The sequence below is a fragment of the Lolium perenne genome, chromosome 1 (assembly GCF_019359855.2).
Source record: "Lolium perenne isolate Kyuss_39 chromosome 1, Kyuss_2.0, whole genome shotgun sequence".
Taxonomy (NCBI): Eukaryota; Viridiplantae; Streptophyta; class Magnoliopsida; order Poales; family Poaceae; genus Lolium; species Lolium perenne.
Genome location: NC_067244.2, coordinates 113,699,801 through 113,718,812, shown reverse-complemented (window position 1 = coordinate 113,718,812; position 19,012 = coordinate 113,699,801). Strand labels below are relative to the sequence as shown.

Genomic DNA, 19,012 nt, shown 5'->3' with positions numbered 1-19,012 from the left:
TGCAGTTTCTTGGCGGCGGATGCGTCGACGGCGTCCCTCTATGGTGAGTCTCTCGGCGTAGCCCCTTACCTGGCTCTCAACGTTCTTAAGCGTTGGCGGAGCGCCCTGCACTGACGCAGGTTCACTCCTCTGGTAGCATATGGGTCAAATCGTCCGCGGGTTCGTAGGCCTCCTCTCGCTGACTCTGTCATTATGCGCAAGCGGCCGCAGCAGCAGGGGAACGAGGCCTTGCTTCACTCCGTCGTCAAGGCGAGCAGCAGACAAAGCAGGGGATCTCACCGAGGCCTGGCACGCTCCCGCTGTTGATGCCTGGGTCGCCTAGGCGGCGAGAGGCAGAGGTTAGACGGAGAACTGGAGAAGGGGATCCCAATTAGGCCTGTCGCACCAGGCATGTCCTCCAGCGTCCCAGCAGCCCCCTCCTCCCCCAGGTTCACTTTCCCCTCCCCTTCGCTTCTTCCCTGCAAAATAGATCAATCATTCTCACATAGATCAGCGGCAGCACAACAAAACAAATCAGACATGCACGATTTAGTGTGGTCAATATTAGCTAGCTTCTAACTGATAGTGTTTTGTTTTCTTCTGATATGATTATTGACAAAATCCCTACCTTTCTGAAGTGCTTTCACTTAGTTGTCCAAATCAAATTGCATAAAGTGAACTGTTGGATGCCGTTGCCTGGATCATTTTTGCTGCATCACCGGCACACCATCCGTACTCTGCTTCCAAGCTCACCGATTTTGACTCTGAAGTCTGCAGCATCGACGATGAACTAGCACGTCACGTCTGCCTGCAACAGTGGAGCACGGCCTCAAGAAAAAATCTCGGTAATATTTTCATAGAGGATTGTAGATTTTAACTATCTCTTTAAGATTAAACCAAGCTAAGTCAATGACCTTCCTAAGTTATTCTGTACTTCCCCGGTTCCCCCTTCCACGTACCAATTTCTATACGTTATGTATTTTAGTTCTACAGCTGATAATTCTGTGCACATGTGTATATCAAGTTTGCAGCAGATAATTTTTTTCACTTCGATCGTTTCTATTCATATATGAAATCCCATGAAAGAACATGAACTGACATAGTTGTCATTTTCTTACACTTCTATTGCAACAGGTGGATATTAAGTTGACACCAACTTATGTCTTGCAACGTGTTCCAGTGGCCAGGGAATGGCTGTATACGATGTGTTTGACTTTGATCCATAGCTTTCATGTAGAATAAATGAAGAACATGCCATGACACTTGATTTTCAGTAAGAACTAAGAACTGAGCTGAGTACTGACACCAATATTTCCTTGCTTGCTTATGATGGATTTGCTATGGTCAGCTATAGTGCCATTTTTTTGATTCCTGGATTCTTGATGTGAGCCTAGACCAAATGTTCCTCCACCTTCTGCTCAATCATTTGTTCTTACAAAATAAGGTAATCATAGAAGCTCTTTAATATTAATGGAAGCTTCATGAAAAATTATGTTATGTATTTTAAACTCTTGAAACGTCAATTAAATTTTTAGGTGCTACTGAAGTTGATATGGGTTGACTCAAGCACCACAAAATCATAATACATTGTCTTGCATGGTCAAGAACTGATGACCTTGAGGACCAACAACATCAGTCGTAGTAATCATCCTAAAGCGACTGTTCATAAGCCTATGATGTGGTCACCAGCCCCCAACATTTCATAGAACAATGCGCTAATGTTTCACTAGAGGTCCTCTATGGAAGGTTGGATGCAGCCGGGAATGCCTGAAACTGAGTTTAAGGATGTTAATTCTGTTAATCATTAATCTTTTGGTTATTCCCTGGGATATTTCATGTAGACCTTTGATGGGACCGCTAACTGTCTTAGTTCATTCAAAATCCAGTTCTAGGTTGATGCGAGCAAAGAATTATTCAAGCACTTGAGTTACCGAGAATGGTTGATTCGTGAACTGGAGATCTTATTTTATTGTAAGTAGTGTCCAAAACTTCCTGGGAGGTTAATCATGTATGTGTATGTCTAAAAACATGGTCCCTGAGTTGAGAAATATATTGATTCTTTTCTGCAGTTTCAATATTGTTTTTCTGCATCACAGAAAGCTCTTTTTATCTTAGTGGAAACTTCATGAAAAATACATAGCTATCCTGGCTCCCGGTGCAGCGGCTGGTTGGTCATCTTTGCGTGCCCGGCTTGCTGGCCCTACGGGCTACCTTGACTGAAGCCCCGCTTGCATGGGTGGAGAGGCTAGGCACTTATTTTACCCGAGTCGGCGCATCGGCGGTTGCATCAAGGACCCTCCGTGTCAGTTCGTGGGGTACCCACACTACATCGCGTGCCATCTCCGGCATACTGTTTTGTGCCATGGGCTTGACCAGGAGGCATCTGGTGCAGACTAGGCTGAGCAAGTATATGGAATTCTTTTTCCAAGGTATGCCAATTTTGTTTCCATTAAGAACCATCCATTGCCCCTACTATGCTTGAGACACCTTATGATATTTATGTGAGCTACTGTAGTGTCTACATATTTTCAAATGACTTCCCAATTTGATCAGCAGTTCAGACTTGGGGTGCTTTATATTGCACTCAAAGGATGTTTGAGGAAAAGTTATGTCCGACTATGCTTGAGACACCTTATGATATTTATGTGAGCTACTGTAGTGTCTACATATTTTCAAATGACTTCCCAATTTGATCAGCAGTTCAGACTTGGGGTGCTTTATATTGCATTCAAAGGATGTTTGAGGAAAAGTTATGTCCGCAGGGATGTATATAATAGCTCTAGGCGTCGGTGGCCAAATGTAGCAACAGAGCCAAGGTATTTTGTTCAATAATTAGCACTGCTATTTAATACGAAGCATATTCCTTTATCATCTTTATCCGGCCCGCATTTGTACTCATGTCCCGTAGACCATGATATCAGTAGATGCCCTCCAACAGCACAACTTCACTCTAATGGTGCCAAGCCTATTATCTCTTTTGTCCAGGTTGTAACTGGTCCTACACATTAATGCTTGAAGATATCTCAAGATCAACCAAAAAATAGGAACTTACTTCCCCATAGTAAATTAGTCGACACCAGTGAACTGCTCACTCAGCTCATCTACCTGCACGAATATTTTATATTTGGTAGGCTACTTCTATTTTATATTCGAAAACAGCTAAATAAGTGTTTTGAGATTCAGTATATGTTCTTCTCTTCGGTTAGTTCTGAAAGAAGGGATTAGATGATTTTTTCTTCAGGCTGTGCATTTTATTTACTTGCTAAATAGTTCCTGAATAACAGGAACCATCCTCAGTTCAAACATGAATACAAAAATAAGCTATTTACCTAATTTTTATGCCACGCCATTGCTCGCTACAGGTACCACCATACCATTTTTTTTCTTTCAATCCGCAGCCGTATATTTCAGATTCTTTCAGTTAGTTTAGAAAATATAATGTAGTAAGGGATTTAGAATATTGAGCACGTAGGACCAAGTTGCGAATATAAATTGATGGATGACATTGATCTTTGGTTGGATGAGATGACTCAGTGCATGCATGTAGCTTTGAGAATGGAAGCTCAGGTGTGTTATTGCTCACAAGCGAGAAGTTAACAAGTAGGAATTGCTAAATCACTATTAACATTTGTGTTTTAGACTTCTACGTATGACGTATCTTTTGGAGGATTTTACATTGATAGTTAAATTTTATTGTCTTCATCACTACTTAAATCATACATAGTAAAAAATAATCTCGAATATATTTGACTAATTGGATCTTCACAACGGCGGGAAGAAGCATGAACATCTTTGCAATGGCTAGAAAAGGCATGGATGTTGAGTGGGTAATATGGATTTACAAGGCTGTTGCCGATTTGCTGAGATTTTGGAACTAAATCATTCCAAGATGAACACTAAGAATATGATGGAAGATAAGAATTTGCACATAATTTTCGCAACCCTGCGGCTCTGATTCTTTTCCCTTCTCGGAGCCGCCGCGACGGCTCTGGAGTTCGGACTCTCAAAATTACGGTCCACTTTACCACATTGTATCTGATCAAGTTTCTCAGGTAGTGCCACCTACTTCCTTTTCCATCTTTTTTTATCGTTTCTTTCCATGTGAAGGACCAGCCTGCGCTGATGCTGCTGGGGAACCTGTGCCAGTGGTGTTCCCAGTCAGATGCACCACTGCCTCCTTCATCATCTCCCTTTCTGACTTTCCCGTGCCATTTCTGTGGTCAGCGTCTCTCTTATTTGATTTGGTGTTTGTTAACTGAAGCTTCATCTTCTCTTCTTAACTTCGAAAATGATTTAAAAATATTATTGACACACTGTAACAATTTTGAGCATCTTATGTATCAGAACTGTGATGACAATATGCAATGACTACCTACTAACGAGCATTGACCTATCTGATCACAATCTTCTGTACATTGTTTGTTCTTACCGTGTCATGAATTATTTTTGGAAGAGCATGGCTGAGAGATACATTTTTTGCAGGTTCAGGAATATGCAGATTGGAGGTTGATACCACTTGCTGATAAAATTATCATATTCAGTGCCTTGAATGAAACCTCTTCGATTTTATGTTGATTGCAAATCTTTTTCGTTCACACCACTCCCTGTTAAACACTGTCATCAACTACTTAACCTGTAGGTAACAAAGACATATTGCTCTCTTTTTTGGTCAAAAAAGGTACCCAGTATATGATTGCATGGTTCGATTAGCTACATAAGGGACTATTGTTTTGACTACCAGTATGGTGTAAAAATATTTTCCCTCTTCCCCGGTGAAGCAAAGTTAAAATCCATTTAGGAGTGGTTTTTTGGTCGCATATAACCTTGCCAAAGTGCATGGTTCTCGCAGCATGGACATTACAATGGAATGTAAAATCAAGCTCACTAACTAAAAGTACCTTTGATATCATCCCTACCTTTGTTTGATGCATGATCGGAATAATATAATTTAGTGTGGTTCTATACTTTCATATATTGTTGTTACATTCCGCTGCCAAAGAATGTATCTTTCGGCAGGTTTAGATAACAATTGAATCAGTCAACTGGCAAATTTGTTGTAGCTTATTTACTCTCTAAACTGTTCACCACAATAATTCTACAAAATTAATGAGTTATAGTTTTCCTTTGATCCTGGGAGGGGTTATTGCATGTTTGTCCTCTTGAGTGGCCTAGGGATATGCATAGAAATTCTCATATATTACATTCTGTTCCAAATAAAAGATTGCATAAAAAATTTAACCTCTGGGACTGATTCGTTTTGTTAATATAGTTTGTAAGTTAACTTAACGTTATTTCTCATACATCATCAATTGTTTTTAGTTACATTCATCCCTCGGAATATGTTGATCAAGAAACACGATGTATGAATGATCCATCTGTGTATACATACATTGTCCATTCTCAGAAACTGATAAGAATACCAAATGCTATTATAGAGTTCATGAGACATATGGTGTACCAGGGGCAGCACCATCTCTGTTCTTGAACAACTACATTGTCATTGTATAGAAGCCACAATATCTCCATAGAATAACAAGGGAGGTATAGATATGATACTGCACTTGCTGTGTTTACGGCGCATGCGGTCCATGAAGATGAGTGCTATATTTCACCAGTGTTGCTTGCCAATGATGCTACCCAAAAGTACTCTTGGGCATTAGTTCTACACCCTAAACCTGATTAATACATGGCCCATCTCAAGCATGTCCTAATTTATCGAACATAATAGTCATGTCCAGATCTCGAGCATGTCCTAATTTATTGAATCAAATAGTCATGTCCAGATTCAAGTTAAGCTGATAAATGACGAAGGATGGATTATCCTTTTTTTGTCATTGTATAAGATGCTATCTATTTCAATGGAAGATTGGATTAGTATGGGGGAATTAGAGCTATTTAGTGGACACCTGAATATGGTCCAGTGGGGTGTGTCACTGAAATGGTTCAGCTACAAACAAGTGTTTTGCCATGTAACCTAAGTTTAGCGCCTGTGATTCAACATATACTTGGGCCTTTTAGATCAGTAAAATCACATGGAGATGAAGGCTTTCAGCTGCCCGATCCTTGATATATCAATACAACATAATACAGTTCAAGTTGTTGACCACTTCGGTTAGTCATTGCATTGAGATTCTTATCCGCCCATTGGGTTGTTGAACGCTTTGTTTGGTCATCATTGCGATAGGTTCTTATTTGCCATGTACTAGCTAGATTTCATGCTTTGTTTGATAAAAATATTGTGTGGGACCCAAAAACATTGTAAAATATTATCCACCTATTTACTCGATATTGTTTCAAGTATTGCTTAGAACTCATGCTACACTCTTATGTCTTAAATCCAGTGTATAAAAGGACATCACTCAGTTTAACATACCGGTAATTGTCTTTGTTTAAATAAATATAGAGAAATTCCAATAACCATGCCTTACAAATATGACAAAGGAGCAAGAAAATAGGCACACCATGGACTCTCCCTTTGATAACGCCATTGAGCCCTGAATCCCTTATGGCGATGATGGAGCTCCCTTTGATAACGCCATCGAGCCCTAAATCCATTGCGGCGATGATGGAGAACTCAATCGAGCTCTCGGCCTTCCAAGCTGCTCTCAATACCTTCCGGCGCCAAAGCAAACTTTGCTCCACTTATTGGCGTCCTCACATCAACATAGGAACTCATCATCATCATCTCCTTCAACGAAGAAGACAACAAGGCCAGTCACTCATAGTTCTGTAAAAGGAACACCAACACCACCTTTCAATATGTATGACCATTGACCACCAGGTAATCTACTACTTATGTAACACGATCTATGAACTGTGAGCATACATTAATATGACTAATCCCTGCTTAATGGGAAAGATCGCCTCAAGCATCAGTAAACATTTACCACCACCAAAAATTACTATCAACTAGCCACCATATGGCGCGGCGTGCCGCCGCGCGCTCATTGCTAGTTATAGTAACATGAGAACATGAAGATAGAGAGCTAATAAGTACTCTATCTATTATGGTCAAAATGAAAAACTTACAACACAAAAATTGTCTGAAATACCGAGATGAATCCACTTCTCAAAGGAATTTTTATATGATCGACCATGTGCGTTGAATTTGATGATCTAGTCTAAAATACTTCAAATATAAACACAAAATCCAAAAGTTAAAATTTACCAAATATAAAATAGATTGCAGACATGAAATATGTTCATCTTTTTTTGTGTAGAGCTAACCACGAATCAAAACACTCGTGCAGATTAGATATTGTGAGGGCCGATTGAAACATTTCCGGAGATACTAAGCCCTAAAGTGCTTTGCTCTTCATGTTACAGCCCACCCACTTTTGAGGCAACCAAACACTTTGGATTTTCAGCTTGTGGATCTAGTTAAGTATGCATATCCACTTGTACCAATAAATATAACATAGTGTAATACCAAAATAGACTAGACACGAAAGGCGTTCTTAGTAGGAGCTGCCGGATCAGCTGCAACGTAGTGATCTAATGCGTTCGTTAACTTCGACTTCTTGTACTATCGCTGACTACACTTTCCGCTAGTGCTCCCGAAAGTCGTCGGGCACAGCAGTGCTAGCGGGCAACAAGCTCGTGCGGGGAGAGGTAAGATGAGAGATGAGTGGGGCTCCAGCGACAGACGAGGGAGGTCGACGGCAGGGTGGCTGCAGAGCACGGAAGAGGAGGGAGCGGGCAAGGCAACAAGGGAGTCGCACTTGCTCCTGGGCGGACGCCGCCTCTGAGGGAAGGCCCGTTGGCCGTTGCCGCGGGGAGTCCCGGTTATTCAGAGGTCGCTTGCATCGGGAGGGATCTGTGTTTGTGGCCGGTGTATCCTGGCGATGGTACCCTGTGAACTGTGATGGCAGCAACCAAAATACGCGATTGCCAGTTGACCAATTGAGCAGCTAGCTTCAGAATTAGCAAAGATCTCTTGCTGAATGCAAAATTCAGAATGATGTGAATTTTAATTTGCAAGTCTGGTATGCTGGTGGTAAATTATTGAACCTGATTTTTGCACTGAAGAATCGATTATCACACTTCTTATACAATCGAATTGCCTGTGAGGTTCATCTGTTGTGCATGCATTTCTACTAGGTGCTACCAACTGTTACCGTCCTAAAATAAATTTAGAGCATACTTCAGGTTCAACCATCGGATGAAAAATCTAAGTTTATACTCTTCCCCTGCCAGCTTGAGTAGAAAGGTTCAGATCTTGGACGCATGCACTCTAGGAAAAGACAAGCGGTGCCTCACATATACAATGTACAGAAGGATTAAGTTTAAGCGGTGCCTCACATATACAATGTACAGAAGGATTAAGTTTTCTTATGCATTACTTGAAGAGCGTACTGAAGTACAGTTCGTGTTCTGCATTGCTTAAATCTTGGAGACGGGAGGAAAAAGGAGATGGTTCTCCGGCCGGCTAGATAAAAAGACCAAATTAGTATCGGGTCATAATCTGCAAAGAAAGGAGGGCAGTCAGGGTTACTTAATTGTGCACGAACAACATTTGTGATCTATAACCGCGGTTCGGTCAAAGGCTCAAAGCATATAGCACGAGCAGGTTTTGGCAGCCACACTGCGGGAATTTGGGACTTCGAAATCGGTCTAGGCTGTGGCATTCTCCATAAACTTTCACCAACGAGTTATTAGTAAAAATAAAATCATCGGAAAGTGCACATATGTTCATATCCGAGAAATAAGCGGCCTCTCCTGAAAGTGCATAAAAGTAAATAGAAGTTATCAACTGGGATTGCATTAGATGTCATCTGTGCAATTTACCATAGTTCGCATTCCTATTGTATCTCACACACTCGCCTATGATGTCGATGAAGCTATGCAACATGGGATGAGATCACTGATAAGAACCGTGCACCAACAATGGAGCCTGGGGCGATGCACAAGGAAAAGGAAGAAGAACTAAACCAAGCTCCAAAGACCAGAGCGAAGGCGGCTTGGCCAAAGTCAGGTGGAGCCAAGATGTACGCAAACAAAGGAGGAAAATGGTTCTTTGAAAAAAAGGAGGAATATGACACATATATTTCATCTATAAATTGTAACAAAACTATGGTGGAGCTTTTGAGGTAGGAAAAAATGAGGAAAAGGTTTGGAGAAACGCAATATTTTGTGTTCTAACAAATACCAATTAAGATCTATGCTAATGAATTGACTTATCACTACCAATCACAAAATACCTTTTTATAAGATTCAAGCATATCACATGTTACAATATGCACCTATAACATTGTACACCTAGAGTCAAGAAAGAGGGAACACCGAGAGAAATCATCCATCCATTTTTTCTTTTTCTAAAATCCGTAGCAACGCACGGGTATTCTGCTAGTCTATTAATAATCATCAATAACAGTACAAGCATATCCAAAAAAAAAAATTACAAGTAGGTCTTTAGACCACCTAGCAACGACTACACTGACACGAGCTAAAGGCGCACCGCCGTCCTCGTCCCTCCATCACCGGAGCCAAGCAAAACGTGTCGTAGTAGAGCTTGTTGTAGTAGACAAATGTGAAGTTGTCGTGCTAAGCCTCCTATAAGAACAACATACCAGAACAGCAATAATCATTAAAGATGACAACCATAGATTGAAAGAAACTGACCTAAAACAACACCAAGCTTGGGACATTGGAGTCGGGCGGTCAAAGTCAAGCGAAGTGCATCCCAACCGGATCCAACCCGCTACCCTCCCTCCCACGACATGACCTCATCATCCCCATTTTTATGGCCTTGGCCCACTGGAATATCGGCAATACGATGTAACAATAAATATAATATATATATCCATCTCCGCTGATAAAAAGAAGAAAAAACATCCAGCTTCTAGCCTAGACTCTATATAAATCTATAAAGAGAGAAGTAAAATCCGAATCCCTTGCGAGATTTCTGTACGCGAGGAGCAGTTGCTTTGCCTCTGCTTTGTTCTTCCTCCGTACTGTACCTCCTCTTCTCCATCGAGGAGAGAGGGCTGCTTCAAGGTTCGCTCTTCTCCATCTCCTGCTGTTCCCTTTCACCATTTTCACCCTCTCTTCTCTATTTCTTTTCCTGCGCGTCTGTGCTATGCAAATCGAGCTATCGAAGCATTTGTAGGGCTTCTTGGCTGGGCTTCCGCTGGCGATCTTTCCGATTCTAATTTTATGTGCTTTTTTCTCCAGATTCTACAGCTTGCAGGCACTTTCCTCATCCCCAATCGCTCCCGAAATTTCTCCTTCTCCGAGCGACCAAACCCTTGAGGGCGGCGGCGGCGCTGTCGATCGAGCCAAGAATCCCAAGATTTCATTTTTGACGAGCTAGACGTGCTCCTGGAGGGGTTTCTTGGGAACCATATTTTGTTCCGGATCCGTGGAGGTCGACGATAACCTGGGTTCCTCTTTCACCGCCTAAAATTGTCTTGGCAAGGGTTTCTTGACTCTTCAAGGGTCGTCTTAGGCCTTGTCAATCTTGGCCCGGACTCTGTGGGCCACGGCTGTGTTAGGGCTCTGCGGCTTGGATGGGGTCGGCGGGGGAAGTTGTGGAGATCAGCTCCGACGAGGAGGACGTTCCCATGGCCAGGAAGCCGATTGACGACTGGCTTGGGAAGTTGTTGAATGACGAGGCTGATGAGATAAATGTGGATGATTTCTCCGATCTCATGGTGATGGGCGAGTTGTCCGCACCACCCGTGCCGCCGCAGAAGATGGCCAAGCCTGGTGGTTGCGCTGATGATGATGATGAAGATTGTGTGGTTCTCGATGGTGACCCTGATAAGGCGATTACAGTACGAGAGGAGAAGGGGGATGGGGGAGATAGCAGCTCGGATGAATTGCAGATAGTCGGGGGAAAAGGACCGGTATTTGTTTTCTTCCAATTCATCCATAGCAATGTGTTTTGTGCATACCATAGAAACAGTATGTTGTTATATTGGGGGGAATGCAAAGAGATGAAATGCTTTATATCGTGTATGACCATGGTGTGCTGATTTTGTTTGATATCTATGTGTGGATTTGGATCGCGTTACAGATGTTGTTTAGAGAGCTTATGTTAATTTAGTATTCACTACCGTAGAGCTTGCTTTTTTGATTAAGATACTACAAAAGTAAGGATGCATTATTGTACTTGAAACATGGAAGTAGTTTGCCTAACTACCATATGTTAACCCTTGTCTGCTTGTTTGTATTGTCAAAAATAATGACGGTTTTAATTCATGTTAAAGTCGGCGATTATTATTACAATTTGCATGTAGGCTGTAGTAGCATTCCTCTACTATTTACCTGAACGATTTTCAATTCTTCTGCAGGTAGCATGCAGGGACTTCCCTCATTCGCGCCATTTATGTTCTAACTTGCCCTTCAATACTACTTTTCATGCGAAGCATTGTGGCATGGTAAGTAACACACGTCAACTACATGATGATGTTTGTGATATGATACGATGAAATCTAGCAGAGACGATATATATTTTAATTCTTTTCATTTTATTTTAAAATTGCAGTGTCACTGTTTTGTATGTGATGCTCCAGCTCCATGTAATTCTTGGGGTCAAGGTGTCTCGCTTGATGATCATTGTCATGCAACCGATAAGGAATCAAGGTGGAAACTGCTAAGGCAAGCATTCAAGTGCAAAAGTCTGCCAGCGTCTCATCCAGAACAACGCCAGAATGTCGTGTGCCCAACAATGCCATCACCCAGACATCAGGATATACAGTGTCAAGTCTCGGTCGCACAATTAGAACTACCTTTACTATCAAATATTAGCGGTTCTTCTTTTGCCAAAGGAACCCCTCTTCTTAATGTTATGAACCAAAACCGACCAAGGCACACTTCAGTTAGAGTCTCACTGAATGTAGAACGAACTATAAGTACACAAAGAGGATCCCTTGCAACAAGGGCGAGGAGAATGACAAGCAATATCTGCACCTCTCAGAACGCTCATTCACATGGAAGCTTCAAAAGAGTAGGGACAGTCTCTCCAGGCCACACTATCCGAAATGCTAACCAATTTGGTTCTACTGCTTCAACCAGTACCCGGCCCTTGATGAACAAGGCATTGCCACATGTATCCCAGCCAGTTGAAGCTATACCAAGAACTAATACTCCACATGTATCTCAGCAAGTTCAAGCTATACAAAGAACTAATGCTTTCGGTGGTGCTGTTCATAAAAATGCCCCCCAGAGATCTCTCAGTGCACCAATAGTACAAGGTCAGCTGGCACCTTCTTGTCAGGTTACCTCAAATGGAGTGCATGGTATAGGAGCACAACTTCCACGGTGCACCTCGCTTATGACTCAGAGAACACAGTTCCTACCGGAGCAAGTAGTGGATGTTTCCACACAGAGCTGGCAAGACATACTTGCTAGCGTGGCATCCGAAATGGGGGTATTAGATGATTCTGAATACAATTCAAGTACTGCAGAATCTCAGCAGCCTGTGAGGACTTCCTCCCAACCTCTGGATGCTGGTGCAAACCAAAGGGAGGAGGGTCTTCACGCGGAGTCTGTTGCATCAACCTTAAACCTGATGACTTCGAATGGGCATGGCTTTCCTAGTCACATGACTGGTGCTGATATTCAGGCAAATACTCCTGTGCAAACAACGCAAACTTTGTACCATCTGAATTACGACAGCAGTCTTGGTCCACATGAAGCTCATCTCGATGGTGTAAGCCCCCCTGCAGACGAGTTATTGGCAGAAGCTGCTCATCACAGGGAATCTTCAGGGTTGGATTCCACGGGTCTTATATTTGACTTTGAGCTCGACGATTGGACTTAAGCAGTGCAGTCTCACGGGCTTAGCATTTTAAGAATCTTGTGGACAATAAAACCGGTGATGGACCAGCTGGTCCATAGGTTTCCTTCCCAGGAGAGGTGAAGATGTTCCTTGTACAGTATCTAGGTTCTGTTGTAGAAATATTATGTTCGATGAGTTACTGTTTACCTATCAGTCGCATGCCTTATGTTAGGCCTTAGATGCTTGTTGCAGTTATCGGCTTATCGCTTTGTAGAAGAGTAGAATTACAATTCCCTAGCTGTTGAGCATATTTATATGGGCCATATTCTAGTGCCAAAATTGCATCCTTATGTTACATCTTGTTGATTGCCTGCTGATTTTGTGAGGCATTTGGTTGTGCTTGATAATATTGTTTACAAAAGTGCCTCCTGAAAGATCCTCCTTGAGTGAAGTTTGTGTTAGTAGTCTCTGCTGAAGGTATGGCGTGGTTATGTTTGGTCACGTGGCTGGGCGCAAATATCAGTTTGGCATGGCCAATAACCTTTGATGGACGTTTGAGGCATGTTGGCTGGGATTGCTTCTAAAGTGGATTGGCGGTGTGTGGCTGACCGGACGGGATTCCATGGGGTGCATTTTGCTTTGGTTTGGTTTATGCATGCGGGCACTAGGCTGATTTGGAGTCTCTGACGGCATGTACATTGCACTTGCACAGGAACAAGCTTAAATTGTGGGGAAATACTGCCTTCCCTGACAACACTGCATCGCTGGCTGATTTTATTCACTCAAACAGTACCTCTGGATGCATACTTTCAACTTTTAGTACGAAACTTTATCACCGACGCTCACCATGTTTCAGTCCCATGGACTCTTACAACAGCTGAGGACATGGTGCATTTCTCTAAACCTCTATTTTTTCCCACACAATTTTCAGAATGCCTAACAGAAGTATTTAGACAAGCGTGTATCAGACTACCATGGTAGGCCGGTGCGCGCACCGATTGCTCTGCATTTGATGGCCGCCTGCAACATTAACAGAAAGCTCAGTGTACATCTCAGTCAGGATCATTGAAAGAATACAGCTACTAGTAGTTCTTTCTTTCGTGGCGTTTCCATAGCAGATGGATTATTACCACTTGGCAGGCGAAGGGCAGCATCTTCTCAGGTGGCATATCCGTGGATAGTCCTATTAAGAATCAATAGAGAAGAAACGGTAAAACTTTGATAGTTACTGTTTGTTTGATAAGCAAAAAATACTGGCATTATGCACTGCAATCTTCTTGCTCATTTGGCAAAAAATAATGAATAAAATACGCAATCTGGAATAGGTTAATATGCCTCTCACCATAAAGTACTGCTCCTATAAACGAGTCGCCACAACCAGTGGTGTCAACAAGCTCCGGGCTAGGAATTTTTTCTGCTGTTCCTATGAGCAATCTTCCAAATATAGTAGTAACAGTACCATGCCCTCTTGAAGAGAGTTCCATGAACTAAAATGATAAAATTGAAAATTGTAATAGCAGTTAGTAAATTTCTCGAGAATTTCGATCACACAAAGATATTGTCAGTAAACAACATTGATATTGTCCAATTTCCATACCTTGGATGAAACACAAGTTGGCAGGTTGTCATCTTTAAGCACTTTCAGCCTCAAGGACTCAGCAACATCCTCTATATCTGATGCATCTATTTCAGAACTATTGCCTGTTCAAGCACATACCAGATGGCCAAAAAAGTATATAAAACTGATCTTGAGATCTCAAAGACAACAATTACAAATCATGTAGATCCTTCCTGGTGTCTATCTTATAAACAGAATGCATAAAATTGAGAAGTGAACACAAGGAATATTGCATCGAGACGCAAGGTTCAGTACTGATCACCTTCGCTCCTCTCAAGCATCATGCATCCATTTTCTCCAAGGGTTGCAATCATGAATCTCACATGAGGATATTGCACAAGGATCTCTAGTAGTGCCGAGGGAATGCATGAGATGGACGTCCATTTCTTTAAAAAGAAGACACCACTGAAATTAGCGTGAAAAATGAATGAAACTGTACCAAAAGTATACAGCTGAAAAAAAGCAAATATTCATGTGATATCATAACCTCAAAATACCTCTGGAAATTTCCCCGAACAGACAACGTAACTCGCTAGGCCAAGCAAACTTCCGAGTTCAGCCTTTGTTCTTTCTGGTTCCGCATCAACCAGTATTGGAATCTTCATTAGATCAGCCTGTACACTTCTAGTATTTATCATGCAACATACTAAACTACTATTTATTTCTTTATACAGGTTTTATATAGCTCCACTGTAGAACACTAGTTATCTACAGAATTTGATTTTCAATCTTTTGAAGAGGAAGGAAAAAGTCCAGTGCTCGGCTCATCTTTTCTCCCACATGCTTTTTTGGTCTCACTTAACCCCCTAAACTACCATATCTCGAAGAACTTACCTCTCGGTCAGTTCTGCAAAGATAACATCGTGCCAGAAGTTTCTAAAAGAACTGAAAGAAAATCATACATGTAAGTTGAGGGACGAAGTATGTGGGTGTTTTTTTTGTTCCAAAATATAACAATTTGCAATATGTGCAAAATAAAAGTAATCATGTTAATTTTTTCCTAAAGTCATCAATGGTCACATTATTAAACAAAATGACAGTGTGCATAACCTTACATCACAGCCTACATACACGAATATTTTTCGGACTTTCCGAAACTTTTTAGAAGCAGTTTTAGCATTACAGAATCTGGGCAGGCGGTATAGTGCTCAAGATATTACGGGTATAGTTAGCCTGAAAGATGTTTTTTTTAGAAAATGGAAGCTGTTTGGGGAAAAGTGAGCCAAACAACTAGTTTACATAGAAAACATGAACTTTTTTACTTTCAACAATTAATTTTCCAATAGTGACGCACTTGGACTTTTGAAGATTAAAAAATACATATATTATATACTTATATAGTATCAGTGAATTATTGTTGCAGCAACTTGAAAAATGAACTTACCTGCTTAGCAACAGACAGTGCCATTTTATGTGAATATCCATCTAGGTATAACAAGTTTACACCTTCCAGTGCAGCTGACAGATTTGACATTGATAAGTCACTAGGAACCATTGGAGGGTAGCCTGCCGTGATTATGCATGTACGAGTTTTACTACAAATGTAGAGAGTTATGTAAGTATATGTATGGTAGTTTTTTATAGGACAAAGTAAATTACAAAAGTTGAATAAAAACAGTCCCATATCCTGCAAAAGAAGACCAACTGCTTCAGCCACGTTGAAACTGATTCAGAAACCAGTAAAATAATGAAATGTGGATACCACAGGATAAATTGTTATAGATGATGATCAGAAAAATAATTTCCATGAATTTTCTTAACTGCATATATTCCTGTTGTCTGATCTAAATATGCAGTATCTGAGAACAACAGAACGAACTCTGTGGAGGCCTTTCACTAGCGATTTATATTATGCTGTGAGAAGTCATGTCAAGCAGCATAACAAGAAATGAATATTGGAGAAAAAATCCATATGTAATAAACCTAATTCAGATGGCATTAAGATAAACAGGAAACTGCTATTCGAGAAATTTGTCTACATGTACTGACACAGAGTAGACAAATGCCCCGAAAATCCACTCAGGTATGCTAGCTGCGGCTATCTTGACTGCTTATAACCTACCTATATGTAACTACATGAAGATGAAGCTAAGTGCTAGTAGTTGGCTTTAAATAGTGATGATGATGAGAAGATATACTCTCACGTTTTCTTATCAATAATGACATAGACAAATGTTGTGTTTCCACCATCAGAGATCTGCAAAGCAGAATGCCAGAAATAATATGAGTTGTAAAAGACGAAGGATAGTCCAATAGGATATTTTACTAGGGAATTCACATTCATCTCTCATCTGTTAATGCTTCTTTTTTTTGTTTGTGAAAACTCATTTGTTAATGCTTGACGTAATATCACAGACAAAACTTACCAAGAAGGTGGTTTAAGAGATGCAATTCACGATATGCATTTTATTTTGTTGAACACAAGAACAAGCCATCTATACTAAGTACTCCCTCCGTTCCTATTTAATCAACGTGAGGGAGACAAGACTAATGAACAAATAACGTTTTGAATGAAGTCAGTTAAATCTGAACAGAGGAAGTATTAGAGATATTCTTTACACATTATATTACTAGAAATATTATTGAGCTGGCCTTACCGGTGTTTTCTATCCATGTTAGTAGTACCCAGGTCAGTATTTCAGTTATCTTTCACTGTTCAGACATAAATTCAATGGTTCTGAAAGGGAAAGTTGCTATCTTCCGGGTGGCAGCCACAGATATCTGGGCCCCGAAAACACGATGCTACCAATCTCAATGTTTCTTTTGGGGGAAGAGGTGTTGTGCCTATAACTAAACCATCACTTGTATGCAATGCGCATGATGATCAAAGATGCAGAAAGTTTTGTTCGTGATCCAAGCCTTACTATAACATGCGACACATCGATTCCAGCTTCCTGGAGTTCCGAAAGAACAGTTCCTCCGATTTCATCGCTGGCCACCTGAAAAGACATCTTAAGTGAGCGAAACGCGTCTCGTGGAACATCAGCTGAGCAAAGTTGAGCAAAGTTTTCCCATCTTGATGGAATACTCATAGTGTCAAAATGTCAAATCAGTGGATGCGACACCACAACAGCAGGTCGAGCAAAGTACGCACCTTGGAGATGAGCCTCGTGTTGAGGCCCAGACGAGCAGCGCCCGTCAGCGCGTTCCCGGCATTCCCGCCGCCCGATATCTGTGCACACCATCACCAAGAACCAGCAGGGAGCAAAGCAAATGGTCACTGCAAATTCAGCTCACGCAAAGAGGGAACCCGCCCAAATTCCGCAGTGCTACTCTGCAAAGGGGACAGTGTCCCCACTCCCCTGTTTCTAGCTTCTTCTTTTTTGATTGTCCTTCTAGCTTCTTGGTGACCCAGCCGTAAAAAGAAGGACATGGTTACCTGCAGTTCTCCGCTGCGGATCTTGTCGTCGGGCCGCGGGTACGCGTCCACGGTGGCCAGGTAGTCCAGCGTCACCAGCCCGCACCCCAACTGCAAAAAAGAAACTCACGACCGATCGATCAGGCCAGGAAAACGAGCAAAGCACATGAGCACTGGTCAGTGAGGAGTGAGGCGGTTAGTGTATGAGGTGAAGTATCGCACCACGACGCGGTTTGCGGCGACGGCACCGCGGGCAACGTTAGATAAGGAGGAGCAGAGGAATCCGCAGCGGCGCCGGCGCGGCGCCGCGGAGAGGATGGGAGTGTACGGGGTCGGCGAGTAGTGGAGGAGCTGCATGGTGGGGCCACGGGCTGGCCGCCGGCGGGATGTGGACGGAGAGCGAGAGCCGGGACCAAGACGGTTGCGGCGTCGCGGAAGTGGGCGGACTTTATTAGCTGGTGAGGGTGATGGGTCCAAGCTTGCGTCGGAGTTTTGTCTTGTTCTCTTGTGTGCGTGTGCTTGCGATCACATGCAGGTTCCATGGCCTCTCGAGCTGTTCGGATGAACCATGAACGGACAAGTTTGTCTCGAGTGCAAAGGAGTGAGAAATGAACATGAGCCGAGCGGGCACCCTTGAGGCATGGTAGTTTTACATTAAACCATTCATGGAATACATGGTAGTTTTACAGGTGTTTCTGTGGCTATTTTCAAACAATAAAATCCTAACTAGGGACAATTTAGCTAAAAGACAGTCAATCCAAGACATGAGATGTTTATTTTGCTCTGAGCCGGAGACTGTGGAGCATTTATGCTTTGGGTGTGATATTGCCAAAAATGTGTGGGATTTTGTTTCTACTATTATGAAGAAACATGTTAGGCATGATTATGAAACAGTACCTCTTTATCAAAAAAATGAAACAATAGCTAGATTGTGAGTTAGTAATGAAGTTAATGGGGTTGTTAATACTCTAACATCTGTTGTCATTTGGAACATGCGGAAAATGAGGAATGAAATCATTTTTGGTCGACTAATCCGGTCTGGAATGCATATTATTTGGCGAAGGATTGCTCGTCTACTCAGAAGATGGATGCTGCTGTGCAAGGAACGATGGCAGAAGAAAATAGAAGATTGATGCGTGGAGTTGGAGAAGAAAGCACTGGAATTTCCCCAAATCGGATGGCGATGAAAAGGAGGAGGATTGGCATGAAAGTTGTTGGGGGGATGACCCCCGGTATGCCAAAGGCATACCAAACCGGATGGTTTGAGCCATCAAGATACCGGTTTAATGTTTATACCGGAGCACAAAGATGAAAGTTTGGTTAAGTAAAGTCA

At 42.0% G+C, this 19,012-nt stretch overlaps 2 protein-coding genes and 1 long non-coding RNA gene across 9 annotated transcripts; 2 read left to right on the top strand and 1 right to left on the bottom strand.

Moving 5' to 3' along the window:
- Positions 1-1,138: 1,138 nt before the first annotated feature.
- LOC127299588 (uncharacterized) lies at positions 1,139-6,782 on the top strand. 7 transcript variants are annotated; one of them, XR_011756795.1, is made up of 4 exons: positions 1,139-1,423; positions 1,515-2,795; positions 4,462-4,484; positions 5,415-6,782. It is a non-coding gene; the product is annotated as an uncharacterized lncRNA (long non-coding RNA). The 7 variants fall into 7 exon arrangements; XR_011756793.1 differs by having other exon boundaries at positions 1,515-3,106; XR_011756794.1 differs by lacking the exon at positions 5,415-6,782 and having other exon boundaries at positions 1,515-2,408; positions 2,536-3,106; positions 4,462-5,367.
- Positions 6,783-9,816: 3,034 nt separating this feature from the next.
- On the top strand, positions 9,817-13,063 carry LOC127299570 (uncharacterized). The gene is made up of 4 exons (XM_051329549.2): positions 9,817-9,975; positions 10,153-10,826; positions 11,274-11,360; positions 11,468-13,063. The coding sequence occupies exons 2-4, from the start codon at positions 10,488-10,490 to the stop codon at positions 12,743-12,745; spliced, it is 1,704 nt and encodes a 567-aa protein (XP_051185509.1). The 5' UTR covers positions 9,817-9,975; positions 10,153-10,487; the 3' UTR covers positions 12,746-13,063.
- A 388-nt stretch (positions 13,064-13,451) lies between these two features.
- Positions 13,452-18,126, bottom strand: LOC127332757 (uncharacterized). The gene is made up of 12 exons (XM_051359097.2): positions 17,902-18,126; positions 17,701-17,790; positions 17,416-17,493; positions 17,186-17,260; positions 16,466-16,518; positions 15,706-15,856; positions 14,819-14,935; positions 14,584-14,707; positions 14,301-14,404; positions 14,046-14,190; positions 13,834-13,886; positions 13,452-13,723 (listed from the first exon to the last, which is right to left on the bottom strand). The coding sequence occupies exons 1-12, from the start codon at positions 18,034-18,036 to the stop codon at positions 13,673-13,675; spliced, it is 1,176 nt and encodes a 391-aa protein (XP_051215057.2). The 5' UTR covers positions 18,037-18,126; the 3' UTR covers positions 13,452-13,672.
- Between the last annotated feature and the right edge of the window lie 886 nt (positions 18,127-19,012).

Excerpts from the sequence above, each read along its gene's own strand:
- LOC127299570 (XM_051329549.2), top strand. The coding sequence starts at position 10,488 with ATGGGGTCGGCGGGGGAAGTTGTGGAGATCAGCTCCGACGAGGAGGAC. Across the intron at positions 10,827-11,273 it reads TAGTCGGGGGAAAAGGACCG|GTAGCATGCAGGGACTTCCC; the intron begins GTATTTGTTTTC and ends ATTCTTCTGCAG. Across the intron at positions 11,361-11,467 it reads ATGCGAAGCATTGTGGCATG|TGTCACTGTTTTGTATGTGA; the intron begins GTAAGTAACACA and ends TTAAAATTGCAG.
- LOC127332757 (XM_051359097.2), bottom strand. The coding sequence starts at position 18,036 with ATGCAGCTCCTCCACTACTCGCCGACCCCGTACACTCCCATCCTCTCC. Across the intron at positions 17,261-17,415 it reads ACACGAGGCTCATCTCCAAG|GTGGCCAGCGATGAAATCGG; the intron begins GTGCGTACTTTG and ends ATGTCTTTTCAG. Across the intron at positions 16,519-17,185 it reads TCGATGTGTCGCATGTTATA|ATCTCTGATGGTGGAAACAC; the intron begins GTAAGGCTTGGA and ends TCTGCTTTGCAG.